At 41.4% G+C, this 18,555-nt stretch overlaps 1 protein-coding gene across 1 annotated transcript in view; it reads left to right on the forward strand.

Moving 5' to 3' along the window:
* GABRG1 (gamma-aminobutyric acid type A receptor subunit gamma1) overlaps positions 1-18,555 on the forward strand; it is a 656,698-nt gene that overhangs the window by 507,954 nt on the left and 130,189 nt on the right. Inside the window, exon 6 of the mRNA XM_078678237.1 lies at positions 9,591-9,743. Coding sequence (XP_078534363.1) covers positions 9,591-9,743 — 153 coding nt within the window. The remainder of the gene's footprint in view (positions 1-9,590; positions 9,744-18,555) is intronic.

Below are 18,555 nucleotides of genomic sequence, written 5' to 3' on the forward strand. Positions count from 1 at the left end.
ACATTATCTACTTAATGATCCCTCAGCACTCTATCTGCACCATAATGCTGTACAACTAACCTATAACTTGCAGGGATATTAATGTGTGTTTGTTGTTTGGCTCTCTTAGAATCCATTTTTGCTTTATGAGGCGGAGTCTACTTAGTTCAATATACAATCTTTAAATCTTTAAAGGGGATGATTATCGTTTAAATCATAGCAGTAGAAGCAGTCACATATTTAAAAAGACAAAGGTGAGTAATCCCAATGGAAAAACCAAAAGGGAGCTGATTCTAGAATCCTGGATGATGCAGAAGGCATAGAAATTGCAGAATGGAGAGGTGTAAGACTCTTATTTAACCTAAACATCAGGGTATCATCGGACACAAGGGAATATTACAAAAATGAGAGAGATTAAGATGGTGTCAAGACTGTGACTGGTCGAGTAGGTTGGGAAGGTGTCTAAAAAGGCAAATGGTAGGCCTTGTGTGTCTACTTCACTACAGGTTTTGTTTTTTTTTTGTCTGAAAACAAGTACACCTCTTCAATAAAGGATTAAAAGGGGAACATTCTCCTTTCCACAGGAGGCTCTGCTTCTCCAACATGAATTGCTCGACAAAAAGAAATCACACAGCAGGCCTTTGTCAACAAATTCCATCTGCTTTTTGTTCCTGCTTTCTAAAGCTGGACTTGGTGAAGAGCCTAGAAGTAAGGATTTATGGCCGAAGTTCCACAAAGAATTTGACACTCATTCAACTTGATACATGTCAGAGAGGCCACTCCCTCAGCATAAATAGACAGCACTGGTAGGACAACATGGGTTTGACAGCCACATTTTGGAGGCTGGATACTTCCTTTCTGTTCACTTCTCAGAGGCCATCTCCGACAGCCACGTACATATCTAACCATGAATCATGTAAAGTGATTTTGTTGTTTAGGATTCCAAATCCAAATGCTATGTTCTTATAATAACAAGTTGGTGAACAATGAATCAGGGGCCACTGTTTAATACCACAGTCTTCAACAACAAGAGTTCATCTTGAATTACCAAATCTTACATGAACATGTATGATTCCCATACTTGATTTAGGCTAATAACAGACTTGATGCCCTTTTCAACTTGCCAGAAGTCCTTTTAGGAAAAAGAGACAGGCAATTTGCCTTAAGTGACACTGCATGGTGCAAGCAATTACAGGTTGATTGAATTCCTTGATTTAAAGGGTACATTATTAAAAAAAGTAACATATATTGAACAGTATATTGTAGAAAGCACCTTGCCAATACTGCAAGCTAGCTTTTGCAAAGGGGCCATCATGGTTAACAACATAACACTTCTGAGTGCATTGTCAACATAGGCTGTGGAAACAGGTGTTCCCAAAGTAGGTTGCACGTTTGAAGATTATAGTGTTGCATTTTATAATGTCACTCACAACAAACTTTGGATGATGTTACAATCATTAGTCATTGATTTAGCATCACTTTAGCTCAGCAAGGTCTGAAATAGTGAAGCCAAGTAAGATAGTAATGAGGAAAGGACTGAATCAGGGCTGTACCCTTGCTGCAATTTGGTAAGTGATTGACGGTATGGCCTTGGAAATGGCAAAGTAAATCAGCTTCCCTTTATCATAGGGATGGTTCCCTGAGATAATTTTTCAGATGATGTTATATCATGGACAGGACTCCCATTGGTGTTCTGCACTTCTTAATCATGGTATTGTTCCTCAGTGGGAAAATCCACTTGTATTGATTATCACAAAAATGAAAAATATGTAAAATATGAATACTTTTAGATTGTCTCAGAAAAGAAATTTAAAGTAACTCAGACATCTAAATATGTGGGCCTTAAATGTGCATCCACATTAAATTGGAATTGTTGGGATGGGAATGTCCTCTTCATGGTGAATGGGCATGTACACCTGCCCTGAGTGCCTGAATGCAAGTAAATCTGCTATTCTTATGTTTTTTTGCTTGGCCCTGCCATCACGCTTTTGTATCATTTGAGCCGATGCCTCGGCCTCTGGTAAAGGAAGATATAGAACCTGTTCTGTGACCTGAAAGAGAGCACAGAGTGGGAAAGTCACATAAAGTGGTGGTAGCAGCATATCATGTTTTTGTAAATCTTTAGTATCACCAGATCACTTTTCTCTGTGAAGACATAACACAGTTGCTGACTCCTCTCTTGTAGAGTACTGCTTTAATGTGAAACCATACCTTGTGCTGTCATTCCATGTGTGTGTGTTCAGTGTGCAGAGTAACCCTGGGCAGTGAACTCCACTCCTTTTGCAGAGGTTTCAGAGTTTTCTGCACTCTGCGCTCCTCAGCGCTCGCTAAGTGCAGAAAACTCAGTGAAGCTGAGTTTTTTCCCAGCTCTTGATTTCCTTTTTTTTAAAAAAAAATCTTTATTTAACCCCTTCCACACTCATGACGAGCTGGGCTCGTCATGAAGTAGCCTCCTCGCACGCTCATGACGAGCCCAGCTCGTCATGAATAAAGGGGTTTACAAATTCTCAGCACAGGAGGGGAATATGCTGAGCATCCATGGGGTTAATCAATCATATTAAATGCTTGTTACATATACATAAGGAAAGAAAAGAGAAATTATACATAATACATGCCGTACAAGGAGAGCATAATGTCTATACCCAATTTGTGTTTTACACCCCCCCCCCCCCCACCCCCCAGCCTTTCCCCAGGACCATGGGAAACTATACCAAAGTCGGATTGCAGGGAAAAAAAAGAAGAAAAGAAAAAGCAAAAAGTAAAGCAGAGATTGCAGGGATGAATACTCTTCCTTACCCTGCTTATTTAACATACTATAAATCTTATGCCACTTCCCAAGAGTTAAATCCCTAAAATTGTCTATGTCCCCCCAGACGACAGCCAGGACCAAATTGTTTCGAGCCAGTATGGCCATTCTCCTCTGTTAAGTTTTAAAACATAGGTTCGTTAATCCAGATGCTGATTGGGGACCAGATATCCCCCCCTCTTTTCCTTGCTCTCAGACCTCTGCGTTTGTAGATCTCTTTCTCCCATGACTAGTAGCTAATAGTTTCCCCAGCCAGCAGTGCACTGAGGGAGGATCTTTGTCTAGCCAGATGGTTGCTATGGAGAGTCTAAATACCGCCATCATAATAAAGAGCAAGGTCTTTCTGGGCGCCGTCAGAGCCTGGTTGCTCACCCCCAACAAAATGACTTGTGGAGACAGCAGAATATTATAGTTCATGATTTGATTAACGTACTATGTCATTTTGCCAATCAATTTGGTTAGCCGGGAGGCAAGTCGCAAACAGGTGAACACTGTAGGCGGCGAGCTCACCGCAGCGAGGGCAGTTGATACCTGTAGAGCCTCCCCATTTAAAAATCCGAGAAGGAGTAATATATAGGTTCAGCCATGTTTTAAAACATTGAGCCTGTATATTGGCGGAGATAGCTGCTGTTGAGCTTAGCAACAAGGAGTCCTCACACACACCTGTATTTGCCTGGACCTTGTCCTGCCATCCTTCCATATGTTTAGTGAGATCGTCCTCCATGTTTTCACTGAGCAGTGTGTAGTGCTTGGAAATGGATACCCCTTGAGTCCCCAAAGCCGCCTCCATAAGGGGAACGTTAAAACTCTGAATCTTCTTTTTCGACAAAAAATCCCTGATTTGTAGAAATTTTAAAAAGTGATTATTTCCCACTCCAAACTTTCCCTTTATGGCATCAAATTGTAAAATTGAGTTATCCCCCATTAAGTCTCCATTAAATCTAATTCCTTTCTCCCTCCAGAGTTCCATATAGCCACCATTAAAGATTTCTGGTAGGAGTGTATTATTTTGCAAGGGAGTATACCAATGAATCCTGTTCATCTTGGGTTTTTTCCTAATCGCCGTCCAAATTTTGAAAGCGCCCAACAAGACCTTGAACTTTACTCTTTTAAAATAAGCAAAGTCGATGTGCCACATCAAGCAACCATGTGCCTCTTCTCCGAGCAGTAACCTGTAAATGGATGGATACAAGCCGACTAGAGCCTCTAAAGAGCCTTTCCCTAACAAATCAGTCATCTGGCATAAGTTCGCAGCCCAGTAAAATATCTGAATATCGGGGACAGACCGCCCACCCGCGTCTTAGGTAAGGTCATATATTTCAGCGCTCTCCGCGGGTGTTTCCCAGCCCAAAGAAATTTAGAGATGACTTGATTGAAGGTGGAGAGCCAAAGTTTGTTAACCTCCAGCGGGATTGACCTAAAGAAGTATAACATTCTAGGCAGAAACAGCATCTTTATCACATTGCACCATCCCAGTAGTGTCAATTGTAAGCTGTTCATTCTGTTGAAATCAGATTTGGTCTTACGTAGCAGGGGCTCCAAATTGCATTGCACAATCTCGTCTACATTTGCGGAGATGTCCACTCCCAAGTATCTAGACGTGTCCATAACTCTGCTATCCACCAGAACTGCCCCGGAGTTTTTAACAATCATTGTTTTGCCCCTATTTAAAAAATAACCAGAGACTGCTCCAAACGTTTGAGCCTCTAGTTCCACTTCCTTTATTGAGACCGTGGGGTTAGTGGTAGTTATGGCTAGATCATCCGCATAAGCTAAAATCTTTGACTCCCCCCCTGGCGTTGGAAATGCCCTGATGTTATTGTTCCCCACTATTATCCTGAGGAATGGGTCAATGTATTGCGCGAACAAAAGGGGGGAGCACGGACACCCCTGCCTAGAGCCACGTGTAATTTTGATTATATCCGACTCCCCGCCTATCATAGTGATCCTGGCCTCAGGATTTTGGTACATGGAGCCTATTGCATTAATGAATTTGCTACCCAGACCTTGCCTTACCATAGTAGCCCAAAGAAAGGGCCAGGAGACTCAGTCGAAAGCCATCTCAGCATCGAGAAAAATGGCTGCAACAGGGTCTCCTGACACCCTTGCCAGGTCAAACAGAGTAATAATTCTTCTTACATGATCTACCGTGCCCCTCCCAGGCACAAATCCATGCTGGAATGGAGAAACTAATTTTCCTATGACTGCTGACAGCCTGTTGGCCAAAATTTGTGAGTATATCTTGAGGTCGCTATTCAAAAGGGTTATTGGCCTGTAAGATCCCAGTTCGACTATGGGTCTGCTCTTTTTTGGGAATACTATAATGTTTGCCCCTCTCCACGAGACTGGAGTAGCCTGGTCCCTTTGAGCCCTTTGAAAAACTTCCAGCATCAAACCCATAATCTGATCTTTAATTTTTTTATAAAACTCCCCTGGAATTAAGTCTGGACCGGTGGCTTTGCCTGAAGGGGACAAATCTATAGCTGTTGAGAGTTCTTCCTAGGTGATTGGTTCGTTTAATCTCTCTCTTTCCTCCCCTGAGAGTTGGTCCATGGCTATCCCTGAGAGATAATCCTGAATTTCCTGGGGCCCTCCCTGAGAGTCCTCGGTGTATAGCTTTTGATTGAATTTCTGGAACGCTGAGATTGTATCTTTTGAATCTGAGACCAGACCCACCCCCGGGACCCTGATCTCCTTAATTCCTGCATGAACTATTTTTTCCTTTGTGCGTGTTGCTAACAAGTGACTTATTCTCTAACTACTCTCGTAGGCCCGGGTTTTCCATGCCATATATTTGCCAGCTGCTTTTTTAGCTGAGATTTGTGTAATTGCAGCTCTGGCGATTGTAACTTTTATTTGTATTGCCTCCGCAGCCAGGCCGGCAGACAGTACCTGTATCAGTTGGTCCTCTGCTGCGCCTAGGTCTCTATATAGAGTTTGCAGCAGGCTTTTCTCCTCTCTTTGGGACTCCCACCCAAACCTGTTAGATTCTCCTCTTAGCCCCGCTTTCAGTGTGTCCCACACATTGCTTAGATCAGTGCTTCCCACGTTATCCTCTATAAACCTGGGGATCCACTCTCTAAACTGCCGGGTATATTCTGTGTCAGTTATGAGGGCCCTGTTGAACGTCCACCGGGTCTGCCTGAGAGGGAGCTCGATCTCTAGCTCAATCACCAGGGGGTTGTGATCAGACATAATCTTTGGGAATATTTCGATGGTGCTCTTTATGACAAGCTCTTGTGATGCCAAAAAGTAGTCCAACCTAGCATGTACCTTAAGTGGTGCAGAGAAATGTGTATAACCTAATTAGGTCCCCCTAAGCAATGCCCACATGTCCACTAGCCCGTGAATTGCTTGCAATTGTGACAGAGATTTAAACACTTTGGGCTTCCTGCCCTGATAAATTGACTTCCTGGAGGCTACCTGACAGTTCAGATTAATATTTAGGTCTCCGCAAAAGAGTATGGGTAAAGTCCATCCTACTAATTCGGATTTGAGCCAATCAAACAAGGCTGGATCGTCTAGCACTGAGCCGTATGCAGAACACAGGGTAAACATTTTATTCTCCATACACCCCTGTACTATTACCCATCTTCCCAAACTATCCGACTTGCATCGTGTGAAAGTAAGATAACTTTTTGTCCCGTTCCTAGCCAAAATAGCCACCCCCTTCGTGCGAGTCTCTTGCGATGTATTGGTTACAACATAATACCCAGACAGCTCAAGAAGCCTTTTTCTGCTGCCCTCAATGTGAGTTTCCTGAATACATAAAATATCAGCTCTTAAGAATTGCACATCCACACTCACTCTTCTTCTTTTTTGAGGATCATTTAGTCCACATATGGTAATAGAGGCTATTCGGATTTTCTTAATTTATACCTTAATGATACTGTCCAAAACAAACCACCCCGCAAAATAACAAAATTGTGCAATCCCAGATCCCGTGAATATCCTGCTATTCCCTTGGTCCCGGATCCCCACCCCCCTCCCTGCTCTGCCCACCCCCTCCCTTTAAAGTGGCAAAATAGGTCCATAGACCCGCTGTGATGCCTCCTGCATGTTATTGCGCCCTTAGCTGCTCCCTCTCACGACCCCACTTATAAATTCGGAAGGAGAACCAGATTTGTACCAAAAAGAAAAAAAAAACCTTCCCAACCTGTAGTGCAACTGTTTCTTCCCAGCTTAGCCCTTATTTCCTTACATCCCTGTTCGTGAGCTCGGTCAAGTACTCCTAAGCTTGAATTTCTGAAGTAAACATTCTGATCGAGCCTTTGCAATTAACTTTCAACCTAGCTGGGTTCAAAAGGAAAACCTCACATCCCTGCTGCTGAAAAGGAGTGATAAGAGAGCGGAGTCTCCATCTCCTCTCTACAGCGGAGTGACAAAAATCAGGTCATACAAAAAAGGAGTGTCCTGCTGCAGATCTTCTCGCATCCGGCCTGGCTTTCTCAAAGATGGCTTGCCGCAAAAGAAAGTTCCTAAAGAAGATCAGTATGGTTCTTGGTTTTTCGTCTTGGCCTGATCTTGTCTTAAGCATTAGAGGGAACCTGTGGACCCTCTGTATCTCAGCATCCCAATTCTAATGGGCTAGCTCGGGAAAAGCCTCTCGAAACAGCTTTAATACAACCCACGGATATCATCGCCTTCTTCTTTTTCTGCTATACCTAAAAGCCGTAGGTTATTCCTTCTTTGTCTATTTTCAAAGTCCTCCAGCTGCCAGAGGACATCGGTCATTCTGCTTTCATTAGAAGCGGATTGTTTGTCCGAGTTCACCACACTTGCTTCCAGGTGTACTATGCGCTCCTCCAATGCAGTAGCCCGTTCATTGATCTCTGTGCAGGCCTTGTTAACTTTCCTGACAGCGCCCTGGAGTTTCCTGGTAGCTGCATGGGCTGTTTGTGCTCTTGGCGGGCTTCAGACTGAATTTGTTTTAGGGTAGTATAGATCAGATCCATAGATGATTGACCTCCTTGAGTTCCTAGGTGCTATCCTGCGCCGGTAGCGCTTCAGACCCCTGGGCCTCTGTTAGGTGTGAAGCAGAATAATCCCATTTCAGCTGATTCGACTGGCTGCCTTCGGAGGTAAATCCCTGGTCTTCCCCCAGATTTTCTAAACCTTTCCTTTTGGTGCGGAAGGAAATACGCCTTGGCGTGTCGGGCTTCTGGGTAGGGCTACCACTGTCTGTTGAGAGCTCCCCAGGGCTGCTTTTCCAGCTATCTTCTGAGATGTCGGATTCATCCGTCATTGAAATGAACCTGTCCACCTCTGGAGTTGGAGTACCAGTGCATTCGGGTTGATCCTGGGAGAGTATGTCAGATGGGGCCTTAGCCCGTGTGTGCGATTGCTTGTCTCCATCAGCCTCCAACTGATCCTCAGGTTGCCCCTCATGCTCCACAAGAGATTCCTCAGAGAGTAATAATTTCAGGTCACCATTCGCCTTGGGGGATGTGTTAGGATGGGCATTGGTAAATATGTTAGCAAGTTCATTGGCAAAGCCGTTGATTTCCTCAACCCTTGTGCTGGCTGTCTTGACAGAGGTGCTCATACCAGTAATGTTTTGTGCCCCCCTGTCCCCTTTATCCCGCTTGTCTTCAGCTGCCTTCTTTTTCTTAGTGTCTTTGAGCGTTTTTTTTCATTTACATTAGCGTTTGTAATATTGCTAGCGCTTTTACCCTTGCTAGTGGGCAGTCTGGATTCCTGTGCTAGGAGGCTGTTGTTTCCCTTACCTCCAAACATCCCAGGAACAGTTGGAACTTTGCTGTGGGTACCTTTCTCTGTCCTCTGCTCATTGGCTTCGCTCGGCGCTGTTCTTTCCCCCTGGCCGCCTTCCTTGTGCAGCCCTGCTTGCCGATCCCGATCACGGTTGGTGCTGGATACCAGGGACTACTTCTCTCCCGTGCGGCGGGTCGCAGAGACAGGTTTTACTACTCCGGGCCCCTCCGCGTCCTTCGCCGTCTTCCTCTTTGGAGGCATACTTGCCAGGATGTCCGATGATTTGGCACGGTTCTGCGCCGTGTTCTGCTGCCGTGTATCCAGCCTCTTCACGCGCCTGACAGAGACCGCTGATGCTCTCAGCTCCCTCAGCGCCCGGGTTGCCAAGGACAACGCAGCCGGTGAAAGCTGAATCCACATCAATGAAGGCAGAAGCCCCCCACCAGGTAAGCGAAGTTTCCTTTTTTTTATTTGAAGGATGTAGTAAATCTCTGAGTGAGCCGCTATATAGCGGGATGAAGTTTTCCTCTTATCGTAGCACGCTGGGTTAAATTCCGAGTTTCTCTGGTTTAGTTAGACCATCTTACGGCCGTGAGTGGGAGAGCAGCTACCCGCAAGAATCACACAGCCGCCATCTTGCCCCTAAGTCCCTAAGTCGTTCTTTTCTGCAGCTCTCGATTTCCAACGGTAAGTTGGAGAATACAAACTGCCGTTTGGGTAGAATTTCTTCCAGAGCAGCAGGAAGATCAGCTGTCCCGGTCGTGATTGCAAATGATGAATTGGTGAGCATGAGCTGCCGCTCTGGTAGAATTTCTAGAATGTATATATTTGTTTTAACTTGATAATATATGTCAATGATTGTATTTTATGGGAAATAAGTAAATATTTCAATTGTGTCGATTAATTTTTTAATACATTTGGAAAGCGGAAATCATCATGTTAATAAATAATTTCCCTTATTTGAACAAAATGTAGAATACTTTTGAAGATGTAACAAATGCATCCTTTGGAGTGGAATTAAAACAAATATTAACTAGAACGCCTTGTTCTATAGAGAACTCATTATAAGACGGTTTTATTTCTCTTTTTCCAGGGGATTATGTTATTATGACAATTTTCTTTGATCTAAGCCGACGCATGGGGTACTTCACTATCCAGACATATATCCCTTGCATACTGACAGTTGTGCTTTCATGGGTGTCTTTCTGGATCAACAAAGACGCAGTTCCTGCGAGGACATCATTGGGTAAGAACAGTTCAAGCTTGTAAAACTCGATGACATTTTGTAAATGACTTGGGACTGTGCCCGGAACTATTTGGTTGAAATCAAAGCAAAAGCAGTAACACTCAAATCAAGTGCACAATATATTTCTTAGACTCAGAGGCATAACACAAGCCCTGCATGCAGCACCTGCTGTACAGGGGCAAATCCCCCCCACGCACTTCGCCGGGCCCCAGTCACGATACGATAGCAGTAACATGAATGTCACGTAACATGAAAGAGACTGAAATGTCCCGAGTTTGTAATTGAAATGCAGCTGCCCTTTATTAATACACTTCACACGATGACTCACAACACTTTTAAATAGTAAAGAAGCAGAATGCTGGTGGAATTTGTACTCGTAATGAGAGAACACAGAATGTCAGAATTAGTTATGTGAATGCAACTTCTTACAGTATTGTAATGGGATTTCTTTAGCTGCTCTTAGTTTATAACATTTCATGTAGAACAAGCGTCATTGATGGAAAATGGTTTGACTTAGCACGTGGTGTTTCCTAAAATGGCAGGAACATTTTGACAAAGATGTATGGAACCGCCCGTTTGGGTCACACTGTAGGAAGCGCGCATTAAGCTTAGCATGAACCCTGCAAAAAGTTTCTACATGAAGTACAGCTTTTAGGCTCAATATGCAGATTTATCTATGCAATAGATGCTGCCGTAGATAAATGATTTAGACGTGAGTGTGCATGATCGACTTTAGTTTGCAGATCATTGATGGGTGTCAGCTACATCTGTGGTGAAACTGTTCTATATTACTTGGTCGGTGGGTGCCATCCTTTTTTTTACGAAAGGGCACTCCTCCAGCAATCCTCCTTCTAACACCGACCTTCAGGAGCCATCCGTGGTATGAGTACGAGTTGCTGAAAGCATTCTACATTGTGCTGTCTTGTATTTCCTTGGAATGCATACATACTGTTAAACATGTCTTTTTGCATATTGCCTCAAATTGTGCGGATAAAATGTAGCTTTTCCCCCAGCTGAGAAGTTGCAGATGCTGAATCACAGAAAAGCTTTTGAAAAAGTGACAAAAACACTGATATCAAGATGTTAGATTGAATAATCCCTAATATAAATACTTCCACCATATTTAGATACCATTTTGCAAACTCGTCACCTTTTCGAACTTATTGTATTTCCTGATGAAAGACTATGCCAAGAGAATGGCCGGGCACAGCACATTTCGACCCCCTCTTCATTGCCACTCTCCGTGAGGGTCAGAATATCAACGTGCAATCTAAATAATTTCAGAACTACAGGGACCTCGCTAAATATTCTCATCCAAAACTTTGATAAATGTTGGCATTCCCAATGCATGTTTGTACTTTATTTTGTCCATGTGCTTTGCTCGCATCATTTTTTCTTTAGTCCAGATGGCATAATTGATACAGGCTGAAATAGTGAATGCTCCCAAATTAGGACATATTCAGATGAAGTATGGAAACGCATTCCACCTCCTGGCATCAATAAAGATATCGGTCTGCTTGTGACATTTCCTTTCTGTATCATGAGTTCTGTTTGTTTATCCTCCTTCTACCCTTGCCACCTTATTATTTTAAAAAGACTTCAACCCTGCTTTTAGAAGTATGGCTTCTAAGTGAATCTACGTTTTTCATCGGGGCCCAGTATTGAATCTTTTTCACCATCCAAAGCCCAATTCACCACCCAAATTCCACTTTTCAACACTGCTCAAAAGGAAAAAGGATATTTGGATTTACCGAAAGTACACGAAAGATACTGAGATATTTTCATTTTGATATATACTGGTATTTTGTAACATTTTCAACTTTTTTGCCGCACATATATCTAACAACTGTCTCAAGGATTGGATTGTAGCTGCTACATAATAATACTCTGTATTCATTGTGAAAGGGGAGCCCATCTTTGGGGCTCTTCATAAATGTCCTCATCTATCCAACAAGTCAATCCAGTCCAAACACATCAATCAACATACAATTGTATCTTTTCAACAGAGACAATTACTTGTATTAGGTGTCATCAGACGAACCACGATTTTATGGTATATGTACTTATACTATTATTAACGCGTAATCAAATGTTCACAATTTCAAAAATGTTATATTGTATCTAAACCCACTCTAATCCTAAAGCTGGTTCATAACTAGTACTTTTACTGCTAAACTTACTGTTACTTTTTAACTTACCAATGTGGTAACACTAATGTTATCCCTAACCCTAACATAACATTACATTAATCATAATCTAATTCCAACCTTAATGCTAATCATAGCTCAATGCCTTACCTTTACACCTATTTCTTTAGCTTAGTGTAACCATATCACAAACTGTAATATGAATTCTAAGACTGTACTTAGTGGGTTTGTTTTTATTTCAAAAGAATTTATTGTTTTGAAAGAGCACATAAGGAAATAAGGTACAAACAATAGTGATACCATTGAAATCAGATAATGACAAATCAACATGTGAGGCTCAAAATCAATTAGCACGAGAAATAATGCTAGTAACTAGGTCTACTGAAGTCAAATACAAAGTCAATTAAAGAAGAAAAAATTAATATTTAGCAGACATAACTATCAAAGGTAACACTATCAGGTATTAAAATGAGGGGAAGAAGGGAAGGGGAAGAGAGGATAGGGAAAGATGAAAAAAGGAGAAAAAAGAGCAAGAGGAAGCAGGGAAGCAAAGAAAGAAAAAAGACAGAGAAAGGAAGAAAGAAATGAGAGTAAGAGAAAAAGGACTTCCAAAGAACCATCCACAAAAAAAAAAAAAACCATTAAACAGACATGTCAAAGGGAAATTGAGCAACCAACCCTTTCAAGGCTAAATCCATGTACGAATCTAAGGCAAACCAAACACCCCCAGATATGGAAGGAGAAAGATGAGCATGATTAACCGAAGTATGGGCACTCCGTATAAAGGAAACCCAAGCCCACCAAGTATGATAAGAGATTGAGGAAAAAGATTTCCATTCCATGAGAATGACTTTCACTGCAACAGTCAGCAACAAGTCTAACAATTGCAATTCCATGGGATCCAAAGGGAGAGGGACCGGGGAAGCTAACGGACCTAGAAGAATTAATGGAAAAGAAAGTTGAAACTGAACACCAAACATAAGCATAGGATGTTTGTGTATTAGATCCCAAAAGGGTTGGAGAAGACAGCAACCAAAGAACATATGTTGAAACTCACCAGGTAATAAACCGCAACTCCAACACAAGTTATCCTCTTTAAGATTCAGCGAATGCAATCGAGTAGGAGTCCAGTGAAGGAAATTCATAGAGAAAAATTTAGATTGCATTAGTGAAGGGGCAATTTTATTACGAAGAGAGAACTTGCCAATAGACTGCCAGGTATTAGGAGAGATATGATTTGTAACATAATGATCAAAATGATGCAACCATTTCCGTTGAGCAACAGTTGGGATAGGTAATAAAGAAGATGATAAGAATTTATAAATTTTGGAGGCTACATGCCCAGACCGTATCCAAAGTTGAAAAAGGGTGATCGTGGGGGAAGAAGTAAGAAGGCGCACCTTGGCAAGTGCCACTTTAATTTTAAGGAAGGTATAAAAATCCAAGTTAGTTAAAGAGAATTGGGTCGCTAAGGAAGAAAAAGGCAATGGTTGATCCTCAGCATCATAAAGATGTTTAACAAGCGATATCCCTTTGTTAGCCCAATAAGACATCAAAGAAGGATCAATATCAATTTTGATACTAGAATTCCGCCAAATAGACGACCATCTAGATTTATGCAATGGAACCGCAACCTTTTTATCAATCTTTCGGACCGCAGCAATAGTATCTATAATAATGGAACGGGAAAAAGGGATAGAAAGGGTGTTCGTAGTCATAAAAGAAGCAGTCGGTAAAGGGGAGGCTAGAGTTTGTTCTATCAACAACCAGGAAGGAACTTGAACAGAAGGGGAAGAGAACCAGAAAGCGCCTTGAGACGCCAAAAAGGCAACTTGGTATTTCTCCCAGTCAGGAAGATTACACCCTCCCATGTCACAAGGTTGACGTAAGGATTTATAAGCAATCCTAGCCCGTTTATCATTCCATAAGAATTTAGAAGTAAGAACATCGAGTTCATGAAAGAAGGATGCAGAAAATTTAACCGGAAGCATGGAGGAAACAAAATGAATAATAGGGGTAATCATCATCTTAAGCGTTTGCAGGCTACCCCACCAAGAAATGTGCTTCGGAGACCAGGTTTCCAAAAGACGCCGCACTTTAAGAATGGTTTGAGATTCATTATAAGAGACGGTAGCAGAAATGGAAGAACAAAAATAAATACCCAAATATTTTAATTGTTTAGATTGCCACTTAAAACCAGCAGAGCCCATATGGTGAAAGAAACAATACGCATTCAAAGGGAACATCTAAGTCTTGTCCCTATTCAAGGTGTATCCAGAAACCTTAGAAAAAAGAGAGATCGTGTCAGAAATAGCAGGGATGGCCAGGGCAATGTCATCAGAGAAAATAAGGACATCATCTGCGTAAGCAGCTGTTTTTAGACAGTGAGAACCAAAAGAAAAACCTTTGATATCTGGGTGGAGGTCAATCAGTCTGAGAAGAGGATCAATGGATAATAAAAATAAAAGAGGGGATAAAGGGCAGCCCTGTCTAGTACCTTGGCGAAGGTTAAAAAAGGATGATGTAGCACCATTAACTCTTATGTTAGCTCTAGGGCGAGAATAAAGAGACATCACCATCTGAATGAGGGAGTCCCCAAGATTATGGGCACATAAAATAGCACGCAGGAAAGGCCAAGAAACCTTATCAAAGGCCTTCTCAGCGTCGAGTGCCAAGGCCGCTGCTGGAAGCTGAGACCGTTTGGCTGAACCGAGAATGTGACAGAATGTTCGAATATTGTCACGTGCCAGCCGACCCCTTACAAAACCCGTTTGAGAGGGATATATCAGATGAGGAATAAAGGATTCTAAGCGCTTAGCTAAGATTTTCGCAAAAATCTTAGCCTCCATGTTAAGAAGAGATATAGGACGGAAATTTTTGGAGTCAGAATGATCTTTACCCTCTTTCGGAATCACTACAATTGTAGCATCAGTGGCCGAACCAGAGACAGAGCCATCCTTAACAAAAGCATCAAAGACGGATTGGAGTTTGGGAACAATTACAGGAAGAAAGGTTTTATAAAACAGAATAGGGTAACCATCAGGACCTGGGGCCTTCCCAGAACGAGTAGCTTTAATTGCAGCAGTAATTTCGTCAGAAGTAATTAACCGATTCAAAAAGGAATTCTCCTCCACTGATACCGATTGTATTGGAATCGTTTTTAAAAAGTCCTGACATTGCTCAAAAGAAGGCTGATCAGAGGGAGTATATAATTTATTATAAAAATTCCAAAATACCTCATGAATCTCCTCAGTCTGAAACTTCTTATTACCCAAGTGGTCGTTAATAGAAGAAATCTGGGAAGATTTACAAGAAGATTCCTGAAATTTTAATGTAGCCGCAAGAATCTTGCCAGCTCGATTTTTTAATAAAAGCGCTTTCGATTTTTGAGCTTGAAATCCAATATGAGCTCTTCTGGTAACAATAGTATTATATGTATATTTTAATTGTTTAATGGATTGTAAACAGGATTTATATTTAGAATAACGAAAAAGAGATTCTTGGCTTTTAATCTCACCAGCTAAATCTGTTAGTTCCTTTTTAATAGCAGCATTCCTCCTTGACATACATTTAATGACCTGACCGCGGAAAGTACATTTAAAGGAATCCCAGAGCACCACTGGGGAAGCAATTGAGCCTTCATTTTCAAGAAAAAAAGTTTCAATCTCCTTAGAAAACTCAGAAACCTGGGAATCATCATACAAAATTTCGGTATTTAGTCTCCATGAACGAGAACTTGTCGTGGGAGCAAAGGACACAAGCGTGAAAGAAATCGCCGCATGATCGGAAATCAAAATAGGATGAATAAGAGGAGAGGAGGAAGATTGAAGAAGAGAGGAGTGAACCAAAAGGTAGTCAATACGCGAGAAAGTAGAATGAGGGGAGGAGAAAAAGGAAAAATCACTACCAGAGGGGTTAAAAAGACGCCAGACATCCTGAAGATGGAGGAGAGAACACATATTAGTCATTTGTTTATGTGACTTCGGGGGGCGATAATGAAAGGCTGAATTCCTATCTAGGATGGGATCCATTGGTAAATTAAAATCTCCACCAACAATAAGATTACCAGAATGAGGAGTGTCATGTAATTTTTTGGTGACTGATTTCCAAAACAACGGATCATCCTTATTAGGAGCATAAATATTCATAACTACACACAAAAGAGGGTCCCAGGGAAAGTTTAAAGACCCTAACTGCTAAACGCCTGTTTCTCCATGACACCAACAAAAATTAGCAGTGAGTCTGAATTAACCATATATGTACCCGAATAGACTAAAGAAAATATCAGGGAAAAGTTACCACTTGAAACGAGTTCCCATCAGTTCACCATCTAGACCGCCCTTCATCATCTGGGATCTCTTTGTAGTTTCAAAATACTGCGGAAACCTCTGCTGACCCGGAAAATGATGATATAACCAGGTCAATGGGAATCCTAGTTCTTGAACCACAGAAGTGAAGATGGTGTGTGTTGTGAGGAACTGAATAGCAGTGCTTTAGAAAAGGTGTGAGTGAAAAAGGATAAGAAAAAGTTCAGAAAAAGTTCTAAAATTAGGTCGTGATCAGGGAAAAAGAACAACTTTAATATATGCCCTAACACTCCTAAATCAATAAAAACAGTGCAAATTAGCAGTGTAACAAATAACCGCTAAGCTTAAGATGTAAGGTCGGCATGTTTCTGCAGTCACTGGAGCAAATGACACCCCTGCGGCTTCATCAGGACCGTTAATGCTACTGCTGTATACAAATAAAGACCATGTCACCTGGTAAGTGTACGTGTACTCGTCTTCCCGTTCGAATTGAAGGGAAGGAAACGCCCCACCTCACCCGGCACCAGCTCAGGTAGTGGGTGCACCGCGCTCTCCGTCGGTACACCGGTCGTCCCTCTGAAGCTATTTCGTGGGGTTATTTGTTCCCCACAACACACACCTTCTTCACTTCTGTGGTTCAAGAACTAGGATTCCCGTTGACCTGGTTATATCATCCTTTTCCGGGTCAGCAGAGGTTTCCGCAGTATTTTGAAACTACAAAGAGATCCCAGATGATGAAGGGCGGTCTAGATGGTGAACTGATGGGAACTCGCATAAATATTCATGACAAATAGATCAACAGTACCATCAGAAAGCTTAGATAATAGCCAACGACCCTCCGAGTCCTTTTCAGAAGAGACAATAGACAACCCAGACTTTTTAGAAATCAACGTAATGACCCCATTTCTTTTGCCACACGCATCCGAACAAGCAACATCTGATACCCACTCCTTTCTCAGGAACAATGCCTCCCTACCCGAAACCTTTGTTTCCTGTAAGAGTACGAGATCTGAAGAAAGAGATTTGCAATAGTCCAACATTTTCGACCTTTTTACTGGGTGATTTAAACCCTTAACATTAAGGGATAATACATTCAAACCAGGCATGGTCTATGTAGCAGATAAAAAAGAAAATACCTAGAAAATAATATATAAACAAACAGAATAGATGCAATCCTCCAAACACGAAACAAGAACATTAAGAAGGGGAAGTTCAATAGAGAAGTCCAAGAAGAGAGAAAGGCGAAGACAGAGGAGAAAAAAAGAGGACAAGATAGGTGAAAAAGAGAAAGCAAGAGAGAAGAAAGAAGAAGGGGAAGAGGAGCAAGGAAGGGAGGTCTGAAAAAGACCAAATTCATACTAGGGGGAACGTGAAAAGGGGATCAAGGAAGAGGATATGAGGAGAAATAGATTGAGCATGATCAGCCCCAATAGAAATCATGTCGTGAAAACAGATGAATGACAGAAAAATATCTTGACGAAGCATCAATAGTAAGAAAGACATATTATAGAAATCGACTATCATGTAATTGCAATATAGAGTAAATATAGGTAAAGAAGCTACAAAAGAGGAAGGAAAAAAGAGAATATAAATACAATAAAGTAGGCATATTGTAGAAAAAGCAGGTAATAAGTGCTCTAAGTAAGAAACAATGAATCATGAGTGATAATGGACACTGTAAATAAGAACATAGTAAATAGGCAAAAAGCTAGTAGAAATCCATACATCAGCAAACATCATATTATACAAAACTTAGTATTATTAAGTAGAGAAAGAAGGAATCTCATAAAACAGGTTAACTCTAAACAGAACCATGTGAAAGCAAACCACCGATTAAGTCTAGAAACTAATAATAATGTATAGGGTTACGTAGCAAAAAAGACAAGAAAGTGCTATAATAAAAAAGAACATGACCTAAGGAAAAAGCAAAAAATAAATAAGTACTAAGTACTAAACAAAGTAATGCATGAAGCTATAGAACAACTAATGCAAGGAATTAATGCTTCTAGAAAATAGATAAACACTAAGAAGAAGCAGCCTAAACATTACTAAATAACTGTTTATGGGTAGAGAAAGCAAATTAGATCTAAGATAAAAGAGAAGAAGCATTTTACACATAAGGCAATGTCCAGGAATTAAGACGGAGATATACCAACATGGGAGACAAGGGAATAAGAGTGAAATATTATCAGTGGAGTATGAACAACAGAAAAAGTAGTACTAACTGAGATGAGGACACATGCAGACAAATTTAGAAAGTCATGAAAAGAAAATACACAAGTGTGATAAATAAAGAAAGAACAAGCATAAAAGAGTACACGGAGAAGGATAGAGTAAGCAATAAAGGAATAAGAACCA

Source organism: Lissotriton helveticus, chromosome 2_2, assembly GCF_964261635.1.
Source record: "Lissotriton helveticus chromosome 2_2, aLisHel1.1, whole genome shotgun sequence".
NCBI classification, from domain to species: domain Eukaryota; kingdom Metazoa; phylum Chordata; class Amphibia; order Caudata; family Salamandridae; genus Lissotriton; species Lissotriton helveticus.